Source organism: Erithacus rubecula, assembly GCF_903797595.1.
Source record: "Erithacus rubecula genome assembly, chromosome: 20".
NCBI classification, from domain to species: Eukaryota; Metazoa; Chordata; class Aves; order Passeriformes; family Muscicapidae; genus Erithacus; species Erithacus rubecula.
In genome coordinates this window covers 6,051,484-6,067,458 of record NC_136672.1, presented here as the reverse complement: position 1 = coordinate 6,067,458, position 15,975 = coordinate 6,051,484, and the positions used below count along the sequence as shown (strand labels likewise).

Here is a 15,975-nt window from a genome sequence, read left to right as displayed (position 1 = left end):
CAGAAGGGTGTGAAGGACAGTGCAGGAACTATCCTCACACCCCAGGGGTACCCATGCTCCAGGGCTAAGGCACTTTTATTTATTTCATCTTGGAAATGGGGGGAGAATTCATTTTGAGGAAAACTGTTAACACTTGAAATACTCTGGGCTAAAAAAATGGGATTTGTTAAGATAATTGAGTGGAGTGGAGGAAGTGCTTTCTCTTCCTACAGACACCCAGCCTGGGGTCTCATTAGTGATGGGGAATAATTGGTTCAGTGCCTGTTTTAATGAAAGCCCTTGGTGACAACCTGAACCTTTCAGAAAATGAAAATAACTTTGGGCAAATAAGAAGAAAAGATTGAATGACAAAAAGAAAAGTTAGAGGTTTCTACCCTGCTCCTTCAGCCATCCATCCTTTCCTCACCTTCTACACACCCAGACCATGCACTGCACACCAGTGGGGCTTTGGCTGTCTTGGATGTTGTCACATCCCTTTTCCAGCTTCAGGCAAGGAGTCAGAACTGCTCCCTTCTCTCTAAACTGTATTTAATAGAGCATGCATCCTTGGGGTTGTGTTATCCCTTCAAGCAGCCTGCTTAGTCTAATTATCCATAGATTTAACAAAGGTAAATAAGTGGATAAAAATCGGGTGTCTGCTCAAAGCTGTGGTGAGAGCAGAGATTGCTACCCTAGCCTCTGGACATGGAGTAATAGCTACAACTCAGTCCAGTTCATTTTGTGAGCTGGTAACTTTCCAGAAGTATCTATTATTCAAAGCAGTTCTGGTATTTATCAAGGGGATTGTAGTGAATGGTAATGCGTCAGCAGCACAGAATGCTTCTTTATATTCTTTTTGTCCAATTTTAATGCCAAAGATATTTTGGGGTTTGGCTAATTGTTGCAGCTTGCAGTTCATGGGCTAAATCAGATAACAAAGGCAAGAAGTGATCTTCCATCATGTCTCTCGATTCAGTGGGTCACAGTAAGGGTGAGCACCAGGACTCAGCTGGGGCTGGAGTACATCCCCAGAAACCTAAACTCAGAGGAATTACTCCACATTTCCACCAGTGGAACAGCAGAGCTCAGTTAATTTGAGCCAAAGGTAAGGTATTTGTGAAATAAACCCTGAGTGTTTCCAGCCTGAGCCCCAGCCAAGGCTTTCCCAGTGAGGTCCAGGCAGGCTCCAAGTGCTGACAACAATGGGGGCTGATTGCTGCTCAAGCCTGCATTATGCTCAAAGTGAGATGTCAATTATGTGGCACAAATCACATCTATTTGTTCATAAACCACACCTGTACAAGATGAATAAAGATGTAGGGGGAGAAGAAAACTAATCTTTAATTCAGCTGCCAGTGATTTGGACAAAATCTCACTGGGTGAGTCCATCCAAACCCTTCACCAGGGGCAGCAGGAGCCAGGATGTGGGAATTGCTGGGGGTTAACAGGCAGCAGTGGGGATAAAGCCCCTCAGCCCCACAGCAATGAGAGCTGCTGATAAATAGCTGCTTTTTAAAATTATTATTATCGGGAATTTCAGATATTAATGCACTTCTGAGGGTAGGATGAAGGCAGTTTGCAATAAAAGATGACTGATGCACTCCTCGGAGTCAGGAAGAGGCTTAGATTTATAAAAGATTTATTATAAGGATGGGGGAACTGCTGAAAAATGCTCTGCAAGCAGCAGAGGACCTCCAGGCAAGCAGGAAGCTGCACAGAGGCACTCAAGACCTGATTATTTAATTTTAATATGCAACAGGGGCAGGCTGAGAGGGTTTGGGAGTGGCTGGACCATACACCATGGAGAAAAAGTGGAGTAGGCAAAGGGAAAGGAGTTGCAATAGCAAAATGCAGTGAGGTTTTGGGCAGGAGGGGACACATTGGTTGCATATTCAATATTTCTGCTGTGAGCACTGAGCAATTTGGGCAGAAAGTGCCCCAAAGCTCTAAAATCCAGCAGCTGGAAACAACAAAGACCTGGCAGCAGATCCCTGATCCTGGTCACAGCCATGTGGACCAAGAAAGCTGTGAGAGAATCCTTGTGATGCAATGAGGAACAGATTTCAGCCCCCTGGTTTCCTGGGGAGGGAAGCTGTCAGGGGCCTGACTTTGGCTCCTCAGAGGGATGGAAATTCAGAATAAACTCACTGAAGGCAGCAGAGCTGCACTAATATAGGGGTAGCCTGGGAAATCCAGATGAAGCCTTTGCTCTTCCTTTAATTTCTGCACAGAGACAATCAAATCCAGGCAGCAAGAAAAGATGCAAAACTTTGACGCAGAAGGGCATATTTAGGATTACTTTGATCTGAGTAACAGTCAAGTTCTTCTCTTCTTTTGTTGATGGGGAGCTTTGTATTTAATTTTTTCCATTTACAATGCAACTTCCCCCTTTGTCAAGGCTAATTTAGGAGCAGTTTAACCCCAAATATCAGGAGGGAAGCCCTGCTGCAGCCTGGGGGCACATTTTGCTAATCTAAGCAATATTTTCTTATCCATCTGGTTCAGTGATTTGCAGTGAAGACATATTTCAGAGTATGGGGAAAGGCACCAGCTAGCTGCAGGTATCCCAGCTGTGGCTATCCCATGGGCTGGGACACAATTTATTTCCTTTATTCTGTCAATTCTTCCCTTTGGCATTTGCTTCTGACCATTCCATGGGAGGGTATTGAGGTGATTACACCCTCCATGGCCAGACCTCAGTACACAGAGGATGATGTTTGGTTTATGGTAAAAGCAGGTGATAAAAATTTAAAATCTTATCCAACATTTGATTGTCAGCAGTGGCTGGGAGAGGAGGGACACATCACACCACACCCAGCACAAGGGGGACTGCTGGCTTTTGATCCTATGGGGAGGAAAGAAAGGTGGTGGGGTGATTTCCAGGTGACCTGGAAAAGTAGATGTTGGAGCATGAGAAAAAAAAACAAACCTTGGCCAGCAATGAAGAGCATGGTCTCTTCAACACTTCTAATAGTGGGGATTTTTTCCAAAAATAATTACTCCTCCTTTTCTTAAAAATTCAATTTATTTTATGGAAGTTCTAATCAGGTTAAGACAATGTGTAAAAATCCCAGTCTGAGGATCCATGCTGGAGATGTAATGGGATAATGGCTTTTTGCAAAGGCAGTTCATGGCTGAGTGACTCCATTCTGCCAGCACTAACTCTCCTTCTATAAGGAACAGAGGACTCTGGAGTCAACACTGCCTTTCACATGATCTCAATTCCATTTTCATTCATTAAACTCAGTGGAAAAGAGTGAAACCATGTCCACAATCTGCAGCTTTCCTGTTCTCAGAACAGCCCCTGCTGCCATCACGTCTCTACCCAGACCCCATCTGCTCCCCAAGAGAAACAGTCACCCTTGGGAATGACACATCAGACCATCACACTTTTAAAACTGGGAATAAGATAAAACCAGAAATAACCTGGGAAAAGCAGAAAACACTCCAGAACTAGCCCCAATGCACATGTGACAACCAGAACTGTGACACCCTCGTGCCCAACTCAAGATCCACTCTGCCAGTCATGCAAACCACTTTGGAAAAGCAGCCCGATTCCCTTTTTCCCCCTTTTAACATACAAACATCCATCTGAAAAAAGGACGAGGAACCCTCATCCCTTCCCTGCACTTGCAGTCCTTTCAGATTATATTTCCTAAATGACACTTTCCAGCCTGTGAAAGAGACACTCAGTGAAATGCCTCTTCAGATGGAAATTAATGCACAGCCTCTGAAGTTACCACCATCTCCATGGGACTAATGCTGCCATGGGAATGGAGGACCAACCATGGCTTTCTTTGCCTATAGAGGTTTTCTGCTGCTGGTGTGGGGGCAGAAAACTCAATAATAGCTGGGGAGCAGGGAGACATACTTGTTCTGCTTTAAAAAAAACCCTACCAAAAAACCAAAAAACTAATCCAGAAAAGCATATATAGCATATAAAGCATATATAGTATATCCAATAGCCTTCACTCTGCATGATTTAGTGGAACCTGGGCAGTTTTACCCTGACATCTCCATCATGAGCCATCTGATACTGCACTGTAATATCTACTTGGATACCAACCCCATTTCTGAGAGCATCCACTGCCTAGAGACCTGGTGATGGTGAGACCTAATCCTTTTTGCACCCACTTGTGCACCCCTGAGACGGCGACAAACTTTATTTTGACAGCCCATAAACCCCAAAATGAGCACGAGGCGCTTCCTTACCATGCTGCCTTCATCATCGCCGTCATCGCCATCCGGCGGGGGCTCGTCCAGGTGGAGCTGGTGCAGCAGCAGACCCGGGGAGGTTCTCCCGTTGCAGTCCTGGTGCTCGGACACGGAGGTTCTGGTGCTGTGCATGCTGCCGCTGCGGTACAGGGAAGGCACCTGCAGAGTATCCTGGAGGTCGAAGGAGCCTTTGGTTTCCAGCGACTCCATGCGCTGGGGCAGAGAGCCGTTGAAGCTGCCGGCGCGGCTGGAGCGCTCCTCATCGGAGCTGTCGCCGTCCCCGGAGCTGTCATTGCCCTCCCCGGACAGCAGCGACCGCCGCTCGCCGCTCTGCGCCCGCCGCTTCAGGCTGGGCGCCCGGCCGAGGCTGTTCCAGCTGGAGCGGCGGCTGTTCCACGAGCTGCTGGCCCGCCAGGGGCTGTGCGGGGAGCTGCGGGCACTGGGCTGCGGGAAGGACAGGGACACCGCGTCAGCTCCGTGCCACCCGCCCCGGGCTGGCTGGGCGGGCAGGCAGCCGCAGGGGGAGGTGATGGAGGTGATGGAGGTGATGGAGGTGATGGAGGTGATGGGGGTGATGGAGGTGATGGGGGTGATGGAGGTGATGGAGGTGGTGGAGGTGATGGAGGTGATGGAGGTGGTGGAGGTGATGGGAGTGACGGAGGTGACGGAGGTGGTGGAGGTGATGGAGGTGAGGGAGGTGGTGGAGGTGGTGGCAGTACCGGGGACTTGAGCTCGTGGGTGGCCACGGGCTCCACGGAGACGCCGCTGGCCCGGCGGGACTCGTAGCCCTGAGGCGCATCCCCGAACACGGCGCTCTTGGGCATGGGCATGGGCGTGGCGGCCGTGTGGATGATCAGCGGCGGGGTCAGGCTCTTCTTCAGCTCCGCCTGGTCGCTCAGGGCCATCACTGCAAGGTACAAGAGGGGTTCGGGCGTCGCGCCTCGAGTGGGAACACCTGCAGGCAAAGCTGCTGCGCGGAGAGGGCTCTGCTGTGAGCATCAGCGGCCAAAAAGCCCTTCTGGACAATTGGGTGGTTCAGGCCAGCAGAGGGATGTCAAACAGCAATGGGATCGGGTGTCAGTGGGGTCGGGTGTCAGTGGTAGAGGAGAGCACACCCGAAATGTCACCTGCTGTCTCTCAACCCTACAATCAACACCCACTCGCTCCAACCCTGGAAACTTCCCACCCACTCCTTCCCTCCTCCTTCTCCAAATTCCTCCAGCAGAGACACCCCATAAACCCAGACCTCGGGCTTGATGGGGAAATTAACAGTTGGAATGCAATCATGTCTCTCCCTGCCTGCATCCCACAATCCCACCCTAAGCCTGCTGCAAAGTCAAGCATGACACAACTGGGACTACAGCATTCCCTCTAGGAGGGGTTCTTCCCTTCAGACACACTGTTTTCACAGCAAAGCAAAGTTTCTGTGGAAGGGCCTGTCCTCCCAGGGTTATTACTCACAGGCTGGATTTGACAAGTTTTTCTTAAGTTCTCCCTCCTCTTCCAGGCTGCGGGGGAAGACATCCCCCTCGGAATCAGACTTGGAAGCATCACCCTGGAGCAAAACAGAAAGCTTCAGCAAAGAGGTTGAGGGGCCACAGTGCACGGACAGCCCTCTGCAAATATGGATTCCCGTGTCCAACACCACACCTTACAGATCCACGGAACTGCTACCACGATGCAACATCACCTTCCACAACATGATGCATGCACAGGTTTATACCACAGACTAATTAACCTCCTACCAGGAAGATGGATTGCCTCTGGCTCCGAACATAGCCCCAGAAAGGGGCCAGGAGAAAAACCAAACTATTGCTTAATTTTTGCTGCTGGAATTGCAGATGTGGCAGATGTTAGGGAAGGACTGATACTGAACAATTTGAGGAACAAAAGATGATCCTACTGATCTCTCTGAATTTATACACCTCAAACTCCCTGGGTGTGGCTCTTTCTAGTGATGCTTTGATGGAGAAATCCAGGGTTCAGAAAGGGCACAACAGACCCCAAATTTCCAAGGTGGCAAATGTGACACGTCCATCAGCACAAAGAGGATTCAGGTGGCAGAACCCAACATCCAATGCCACGAGGGACCCTTTCCCTCCCAGCTGCCACACACAAGAGGAGCAGGAGTTTTGCTGGATCATCTGGGGGGTTTAAATTCTGCTGTAACATTTTGAACATGGTGTTTGAATGAGGCTTGCCTGCTCTGATAGGTGCCCATCTCAGGCAGAGGAAGATGATGCTGAGCATTGTTCTCTGCATGGTGCCTGGGTTCTTGCTTGGTCTGGTGGCACAGACCCTGATTCTGTCCATTGGCACTGCAGAAAGGTGCTTAGGGTGTGGTATAGTCATGGTACACCTAAGAGGGGCAGAGGTGCTCGCCAGAATGATCGATACCCATCCAAAAAGAGGAGGATTCATGGCTGAAACCACTGCTCTGGCAAAGGGCACCAAGCCCTGTCATGATGGAGAAGAGGTGGGAAGGGGGGGAAGATGCTGGGATGGGAGAAGCCAAGCAGATCCTCACTTCAGCAGTGAGAGCCCAGGAGCCCCAGAAAACCCCACCAAGGCTAAGCTGCATCTGCTGAGCCCCAGCCAGCACTGCTGAGGTTTGGTGCTAGGGTACCCATTGATTGTAAAACCTCAGAATGATCCCAGCATGGGACAGGAGGAAGAGATGAATCCAACACAGGACAGTGCCCCACACCTCAAAATTAAGCAAAACTCCAGAGGGATGAGCCCCAGTACTCCCTCCCTATTTAGTGTGGGGTTACTAAACTATTAAAGATATTTTTTCCAGGCAGGCTGGACACTCTGAGATATTTTTAAGGCAAAAGAGAGTATGACGTGAATTGTTGGCTCAAAATTTCCTCTCCTGAGGATCCAGGACTTCTGTGCTTTTCAGGGAAGCTCCTCCTGCAGGATGCAGTCTGAGAAGGTCAGGAATGCACCTTGCAAGGGGGAGCAGTAAAGTCAGGCTGGCCTGAGCTTTGCTGGAGTCAGATCCAGTCTCTGTGAGAATAGGGGCTCCAGCTGGCTCCAGGTATGCTCCCCACAAGAGCTCCCAGCTCAGCCTGTCAGAGGGCCTGCCAGGAATTACTCACTCTTCCTAATGGGTTATTAAAAAGAAATAAATACTGGGAAGAATTTTACATTATTTGTATTCCTGGAGTGCTCTTCAACAGCCCTAGGGAAAGTTTTAAGGGGGCACAACGAGATATGTGCCGAGAGGGGAAAGCAGAGCTCTGTGGGGACTTCCCACCCCCTTCCCAAGCACCAAACCCCATGTCTGGGGGCAGTGAGCATCCCCTCCCAAACACCACGTGCCAGACTCAGGACGGTGCAGACGAACATCTCGCAGCCGGTGCTGCTGCCCGTTACCTGTTCTTGCACTCCCAGTTTGCCTTTCTGGATAGAAAAGGGGTTATGAGAGAACAGGGAGTTAAAATCCTTTTGGGAAACGAGGGTATGTCAAGCTGGACCAGGCAGTAAAATGATTAAACCAGCCTGTACCAAAAGGGACAGACACACTGGGGTACGAGGGGAAAGGGCTTTGGGGCTGAGGGAAAAGCCAGGTTTCTTGCAAAGGACAGAAAGGGAAGTGAGTGGTAAAGAGAAATTAGCTTGGCAGCAGGGTGAGGTTTGTGGTGTGCTGTGCTTCAGAGATCCATGGCTTCCTCAGACCTGGACAAGACCATTTCACACCCTGCAACGTGGCATCACGCTGGCAAGCTCAGTGTTCCCACCAGCCTTTCTGGGACGTGCCACAGTGCAACTGCTGCTGTCCTACCCTGTCCTGAAGAGTACAGGACACCTACACACACATCAACACACACACACCTATCAAAACAGGTTTGATTCCAGGTCCCTTCACTCTGGGCATCCTCCCCCGCCTGCGTGAGGGAGCCTTGGCAGGCATGCCCTGCAATCAGCATCACCATCCACATCCCACACTGGGATGTGCCATGGAGAGGCTGTGACAGCCCCTTGGGGAACCTTCCCCAGGGCAGGCATCCAGAAAGGAGCCAGCCAGAGCTGCTGGCTGGAGCCACTTTGAAGCACCCACCTTAATTTACCTGGGTCCCTCAAAGAAGGAAGGGACTTAAAATCACAGCTGACTCAACAATGAGGGTGACAAAAAGGAAACAAAAACCAAAGAAACACTTCCAAAACACCCGGATAGACCCCAAAAGAATGGCAGTGACTGGGATGAGAAGAGCAGCACGGTGTGTGACCAGGCAGCACGAGAGAGACGAGCACTGGTGGGATGTGCTGTACGTACCCCCGAGGAGTCGACAGGCAGCTGAATACAGCTCAGCTGCCCACCCGCTTCTTCTCGCTTGGACATCTCCTGAGGGAGAAACGGGGCAGGGAACAGGGAGGAAGGGGAAGGCGGGGTTCAATTTTCAGTTTCAACAGCAGGGATGAGTGGGGAATTAAAAAAAAAACACGGGAGAAGAGGGAGGGAAGCAGAGGGGGAGGAGGGCAGTGTGTGGCCACACTGGAGAGCCAGCACTGGATCCATTGCACTCAGCACAGGGGGAAGAGGGAGATCTCAGGTAGGAAGAAGCCCTTTGAAGGGACCAGCCTTACACCCTTTAAATTAAGTGTTTCGAACAGAGCTTGCTTCAGCTCCTAAGTGATAATTGTGCTAATGAAACACCAGCTAATTATTGAAAACATGATTTTTTTTTTTTTTTGCAGCTGTATAATAGCATCTTTATTTATTGCTCCTTCATTAAGCAGCAATGGAGGCTTTTAACGAATGTTTGATTAACACAGTATCAGTGCTCTTGCAGGCGAAATACCTAATTTAAGGAGAGTCTGCTGTGAGTTCAGATCCCTGCTCAGCCCTGTTAATGGAGACACCCATTTAATTCAGCAGTTTAAACCAGGGGTCTGCAGCCAGGGGGGCACAGCCCCACCCTGGGAAATTTTGGCACACCCATTACCCCAACATTTCCAGCACCACAATCCAGCCTTCCCTTGTCCACTTGGAAAACAGACATCATTTTTCACCTGGTTGTGTTTCCCCTTGCTCAGGAGTGGCTCTCCCAATATTCCTCAGCATTTTCAGCAGTGTGGCAGTGCCTGGTCCTGTCCCATGGGGCAGCAGGTGGTTCCATGCTGCAGCAGCAGGGCACAGATTATCCCACCAGCTGAATTTCTTGCCTACAGGGCAATGGATCTTTCCTCTGGTTGCTAAAGGGTTACAAAACTCATCCCAGCCTAGGCTGGGATGAAGAGTTTAAGGACTTGCCAGCAATGTGATGGACTCTTAACTTAAAGTCTTTGCTTGTAACAGAGAGAGATGGAAAAGCCATCAAAAAGGAAAAGATGGAAATGTTTTCTTTCACAAGGAAAATCCCACTGAAGCCAACAGGAATGCAATAGGCAAGGGATGCAAGAAAAACACCATCCAAAACCTCCCCTGCAGGAGGACTGTTCCCTCTGGGGAAGGCCCAGAAGAAGTTGAGTATCTGTATTTTCCCAAGGATGGCACCTCTGGAGAGCAGGTAGTGTCCTGCAGAGAAAAGGATGGGGAGGCTGGAGGAGCTGGGGTGCCAGGGAGGGAGAGGGCACAGAGGATGGAAAGGATCAAACCCATGAGTGAGGACAGATGGGGACAACAGGACACAAACTGGGAGGATTACCAATGGAAGAATACACCTTGGAGATAACACTATTAGCAATTCCCTCAGGAGAGGAGCTTTATGCCTAAGAGGAGTCATTCCTTGCTTCAGAGAAGTGTCCAGGGCAGGCACCTGAGTGGTTTCCTGGCAATTTCCAGTTAGCAGATCAATCAGAGTCCCCTGCTCACCTTCTCCACACCAACACCAGGGTCCAATTCAACCAGGTAATATGCAGTCAAAAATAACCACATGGTAAAAAGTCCTGCCAGTGCCATTTGCATGAGAGAAGCTGGTTACCAAATCAAAGAAAACACAGGGAAAAATCCTCCACCTCAATCCTGGAAAATACATTGCCCTGTATTTAAAGTTTGGAAGAGGCACTTTTAGTTTTTTCAGCTGCCTGTAGTCATCTGCTGCCTGGCAACTGGGGCTGCAAAGCCATGCACTAAAATTAACGAGGTGCTTGTGGATTGAGGAAAGGCACTCAAGGACCAGGGAGATAAAGGCAGCAGCCCCAGGATTGTGTTTCAGCCCAGAAATCTGAAGGAGAATGGAAAAAAAAAATCTAAACCAGCAAACTCAAGTCAGAAGAGTCAAGTGCAGACACGGGCAGTAGACGCCGGGGTTTGTTTACAGCGAGAGATGATCTCTCTATTAATTCTGCTTAGGAGAGGATCCTCTCTGTGCTGGCTTGCAAAAACCAGAACGTGATCTGTTTGCAAAGCTACACACCAGCAAAGCTGAATACACATAAACCAGCAAGGCCAGACCTGGGGCCTGACCTCCAGAGACATTTGCTCCCAGTCTGCTGCAGGAAACCTGGGCTGAGCCAAGGGATCTCCTGGTGCCATTGCACCTTACTGGGAGAATGTAGGGAACTCAGAATAACGAGGATGTGGAAGAAAGATTGTTATGAAAAAGCTATCATCAAAGCCTGAGATATAAAACAGCAGTGAAGATATAAAACAGCACTGTAATCAGAGTCACAAATTATAGAAATATGGTGTCAGTTTGTTAAAATTGTCACGGCTGAGCCTGACATGTCAGCTGACAACCCAGGTTTGGTCTTTGGGGGCTGCACTGGTTCCTGGTCCCTGTGCTCACCTCAACACAGGCATGAGCATCACTAGCTTCAGGCTGTCCCAGTGCTGTCCCAAACCTGAGGCTCCCCCCTGATTTGCACAGCACTTAAAGCACATTTCAGCTTACACAGAGATCCTGAAGCTGCCCTGGCAGAGGAGCATTGATGGGGCAGCTCTGCTGCAGAAAACAGCCAAGAGCAAATTGAGGAGTGCTGCAGGCACTTCCCTGACTCCAGGGGAGCCAAACCCTCAAGGACATCATTACTGGAATAAAACCACAACACATTAAGCCAGGATATAGCTTCACAGGGAGTTGCACCGTGGCACAGCTGGCCACAAGGCAAGGGATGATTTTCTGCCCAGAAGGGGCAGTGGTGGAGCAGGAGCATGCTCCAGCATGGCAAACAGGCTGAGCCAAGGAGCAGAGCCAGCCTCTCTTAAAGACCAGGGGCTGGCAAAGGGGCTGCTGCATTTAAAGGCTGTGTCCTTTCCTCTGCATAGTGGGGGCACCAGGTGATGTCCTGTGCTGGTGACCTTCAAAGATCAATTTGCCAGATTGAACAAAGGTTGGGTTTCAAAGTTGTCACCAGGACCAGACAAGGAGCTTTGTACCTCTTATCACTCAAGCATGGGAACATTTTTGCTATTTGAGAGAACTGGGCACAGGAACATTTTGCTCTTTGAGTGAGTGTCCCTTTGGCAGAATGGTGGGGGGCATTTACAGACAGAAACAGCTACAACAATAACAATTAAAAAAGAAAAGCACCAACATGGAGAAAGAGATGATAAAACAAAAATATTTCTTCTCGCTATGTCCTGGTATGACTCCATTAATTTAACACCAAACTTCAAAAATAGATATGATAATAAAAACAGTTCTGTTCACAGGGTGGCAGGATATTATAATACACATACAACAAATCTTAAATAATATTTAATCACCCCAGAATGCTTTAAAAAATCAGAGATACTGTGTAGAAGCACAGCCCATACAAACAGACCCTAGTAAGGAGTTTTAGGTTATATTTACCTCTCCAACCAACCCCCCAGGCAGGGTGCAAGGGTCCCCTTCCCTTATGGGTGTTGTTGAGCAGTTATAAAACTTTTGCAAGGAGCAGGTGGGCATCACAGGTCCCCCACTCTGAGGGGTACTGGGTGACATGCACACCCACTCTGAACTGGACAGCTGGATTGGCAGTAGGATGGGAAAAAGGGCTGAGCTCAAGCCTACGTGCCCCCTCAGAGCCTCCAGCAATGCAGGGTGTCTCATGGAAACTCCCATTGTGAGGAAGCAGATGGCAGAGACCAGAAATCATGGACTTTAAAATATGCAGAGCATTGCAGGGCTGGGAACTGGAAGAGCTCCATGAATGCATATCATGAAAAAAAAAAAGATAATCGTGTCACTAATCTCTTACCAGCCTGTGTAAGTTTTCAGGAGGGGCTTTGAATCTGGATGACAAACACGGTGAAAACTGTTTCAAAGAGACTGTCATAGCAGCAATCCCATCCACAGTGCCTGACTCACCCCTCAATTCCCACTCCTGCATTAATGCTAACAATGCTTTTCATTTAAGCCCTTCATTTAGAGGGTTTGCTGTATTAAATTGCACCATGGCTACGGAAAGAAAAGAAGTAAAAAAGCCCAGAAGATGACCTAATATTTTACCCCACTTTTTTTCCCATACCACTTTTGTCCAGGTATTGCTGTCCACCTCAGAAATCAGATTCCAGGATCTGGAGGCCCTAAAACTTGAGAAGAAAGGAAAAGCAGGAGCATGAGGACATTACCTCTGTCTGGAAACCCTCCACCAGGATGGCCACCAGCAGATTGAAGAGAACGTAATTCCCAAACGTCATGAGAGCGATGAAGTAGAGAGCAGCCCAGGAGGAGGTGGAGGCCATGCCATTGTAAAGGACCTTGTTCCAGTCTTCCTGGGTCAGAATCTGCAGAGGAAAGGTATCAGGACTATGGAGGATAGCATGCTGGGTATCCACACTCTGGATAGGCCTGGCAAGCATCCTGCTTTTGGGGTATCCACTGCAGCTGGAAACACAAGGGGATAAATCCCTTCTGAACCAGGGAAGATGTGGGAGTCCAGGGCATACCCCTGGCCTCCTTAGGGGTCTCAAAACCCCCCTGGCGAGGATCTCAAAGACTCTGAGTGAGACCCTGGTGTCTCAGGCACTGAATTCTAACCCCTGGGGGAAGTTGTCAGCACAAAGAGAATGGAAACAGGTCACAAAGTATAAATTAGACTTTTAGAACGTAGATAAATAGGTTTTTTTGAATATTTATGATAAGGGACACGTGACCAAGATGGAGAATTTGGGGGGTGGACACCTTTTCCTCCTTCTTTTCCATGTCATCCATGTTGGGTGACACGTTGGCACTCTTGGATTGGATGGGGTCAGGGCTGGACCATTTAATAAAATTGTATTGTATTGGGAAAATTTTGTAAACATGCAATACGTAGTACAAACTGTGTAAGATAAGCCCTGCCTTCACCAGGCAGATTCCACCATGGATGCCAGGCTGAGCAGACCCTGCTGGCCAGGCAAAAAGTCCCTGAGAAAAGAAATAATAAACAATCCTTGGAAAAAGAGAAAACTGTCTCTGGCAATCTCTCTTCGGCTGCTTCAGAGAAAAGCAAGGTTTGAACCACCTTCATATCCCTCTAGGGTGAACTCAGGGCAAAGGAGAAACCTCAGACTGGAACAGGAAGAGAGAGGAGCAGAGGGACTGTGATTGCCAACCACCAGCAAGGACCTTGTGCAAAATGCCCTGTCCCCCACGTCCAGGGACAGCCATAAGGGAGGGTAACACAACACTGCTCAGACCTTTCCTTTGGTCAGCCAGGATGACTTAAAGTCCTCCACAGACCCCAGGGCAGCAGGGCCCAGAGCTGCTAGAGCAAAACCTGCACATGTTGGCTATAAACCAGATTCCATTTTTGCCAAAATACCACAGCAAATGGTCCTGACCTCCTCCTTTCCATCCCTTCCCTCTACATTTTCTTTCACCTCCCAGTCCATACTCTGCAAACACAAGAGCCACCTGCCCTGGCAGCCCTTCCTCATCAGGGTTCTGATTTAGTCTGGAAAACAGTCTGAAAGCCCCCATAAACCTGCACTTGTGGTTTTGGCTCATCTCCTTTCCATGGCATGGAACTTTACTAAGCTCTGTCAGATGGGTTGGAAAACAACCCCAGTCCTTTGCAGTCCCAAAACACCCATCACGTGTGGCATTTTTCCATTTTGTACCTGGAAAACAGTGACGATGGCCCAGAGCAAGGAGTCAAAGTTCTTCCTGTCAGGTAGAGTGTCCCCATCCCGTTCTGAAGCAAACTTGCAGCCAAAGAGGTGCATGCCCAGGATGCTGCAAATGGCAGGAGGCAGGGGCTCAACAACAGGACCACCACACAAACCAGTAATCATACAGCAGGGTGACTCTCTCCTCATTTCACCTGGGCAATTCCTTTTTATGTTTTTTTTTTTTTTTTAAGATGGATCCTTTGTTCGTTGAAAAACATGCCTTGAGATCACGCAAATCAGTTGTGAATTTAGGTCAAATCTGTCAAGGAGTTTCAACCAAAAAAGTATGTCTGCTCCTTGTTTTTCTTCTGCTTCATTTTTTCTGAGTCAAAACATTGTCTTTCAACATTTTCTAAACAAAATGTTTTGACTTTCTGTTTTGCAATGACACATTTTCAGCAAAATATGCTTCAACTGAATTAGGAAGACAAAAAGGGTTTCTGTGAAATGCCTGAATAAGACATATCAGGGGATTCAGAACAGCTTTTTTCAATTTTGACAGAAGAACAGAATACTTTTTATTATGGATAGATACTAAAAGAATAATCTTCTTTTCCCTGCTCTCTGCTAGTAACCTGAATAATCAAATTATTTACAGCTCTACTGAGCACCTCATCTGCAAATGGCAGTTTTGGAGTCTCGCTGGAAGAAGGGACATTATCCCCTGGAAGAGACTGTCTCTCTTCAGCCTTCCCAGTGCCTGCATTGCTCAAACACCACAGTTGGCTGTAGAAGGAGAAAGGCTCTTCTCAAAATCTAGACCAAAATCTAAAAATACAGGGCTACGCCAACCCTGTTTCTAACATTTCTACTTGTCTGAAGACAAGGCCATGAAAAAGCACAAGCTCCACCATGTCTGACATTTCTTTAGGAACATCACCCTCTTCTTGGCAATATTTTTAGCACCAGGCTTTCTGATAGCTGGTAAGTAATGGGATTTCTGTCTTGAGGTGATGTTAAGGAATCATCCAGCCTGACAGATTTTCTTTGTAAACCATTTTGTGAAGACAAACATCTCATCTGGCTAACTGAGAGAATTTAGGGCAGCAAACCCCAGCCACGTTCTGTACGGCCTCTGTCACCCCCTCATCCCACCACGGGACCCCATCTAAAAAAACCCCAGCAAACACTGACCTGAAGATGAAGATGAAGAGCATCAGCAGCATGCAGAAGGTGGCCACGTTGTCCATGGTCTTCATGAGGACGACGAGCTGGCGTTGCAGGGCGGGCATGAAGCGCACCAGCTTGAGCACGCGCATCAGGCGGAAGGTGCGCAGCACCGAGAGCCCCCCGCCCTGCTGGCCCACGATCTCCCACACGCTGCAAAACAGACAGGCACTGCAGGGCACTGGCAGACTGACTGCAGAGCCTGCACGAGAGGCACTGCAGGCAAGGGCAGACTCAGAGGCATGGGAAGAGGGAGGGCGTGCGCTGCCAATGCCCGCCGTGACCTGGACTCTGTCCGGGTGTGCAAAGAGCAGAGCTCCACCTGAGTGTCAAAAGTGTGCCTGGAAATCAGTGACTGCAGCTGCAGGGGCAGCTATAGCCTTTGCAAGTGCCAAAAAAACAGAGGTACTTAATAAGGCACTGTTGTGCCATTTGGATCCCAGACTGCCCCAGGACATTGGGACTGATAGCTTTCTGCTTGGGCCTCTCTCTGAAATGACCGTAAAATAATCCCAAGATATGTATTAGCAATCAAACCTAAGTGCATTCATTACAGGGAGAAGTGTAAAGTGTCACAGGAAGGT

The 15,975-nt window shown here is 48.8% G+C and overlaps 1 protein-coding gene across 1 annotated transcript in view; it reads right to left on the bottom strand.

The window, feature by feature from the left end:
- The window catches only part of CACNA1G (calcium voltage-gated channel subunit alpha1 G), a 146,386-nt gene that overhangs the window by 52,415 nt on the left and 77,996 nt on the right, over positions 1-15,975 (bottom strand). Inside the window, 8 exon segments of the mRNA XM_079323127.1 lie at positions 4,192-4,638; positions 4,914-5,101; positions 5,656-5,749; positions 7,576-7,602; positions 8,477-8,545; positions 12,701-12,856; positions 14,174-14,288; positions 15,359-15,544. Coding sequence (XP_079179253.1) covers positions 4,192-4,638; positions 4,914-5,101; positions 5,656-5,749; positions 7,576-7,602; positions 8,477-8,545; positions 12,701-12,856; positions 14,174-14,288; positions 15,359-15,544 — 1,282 coding nt within the window.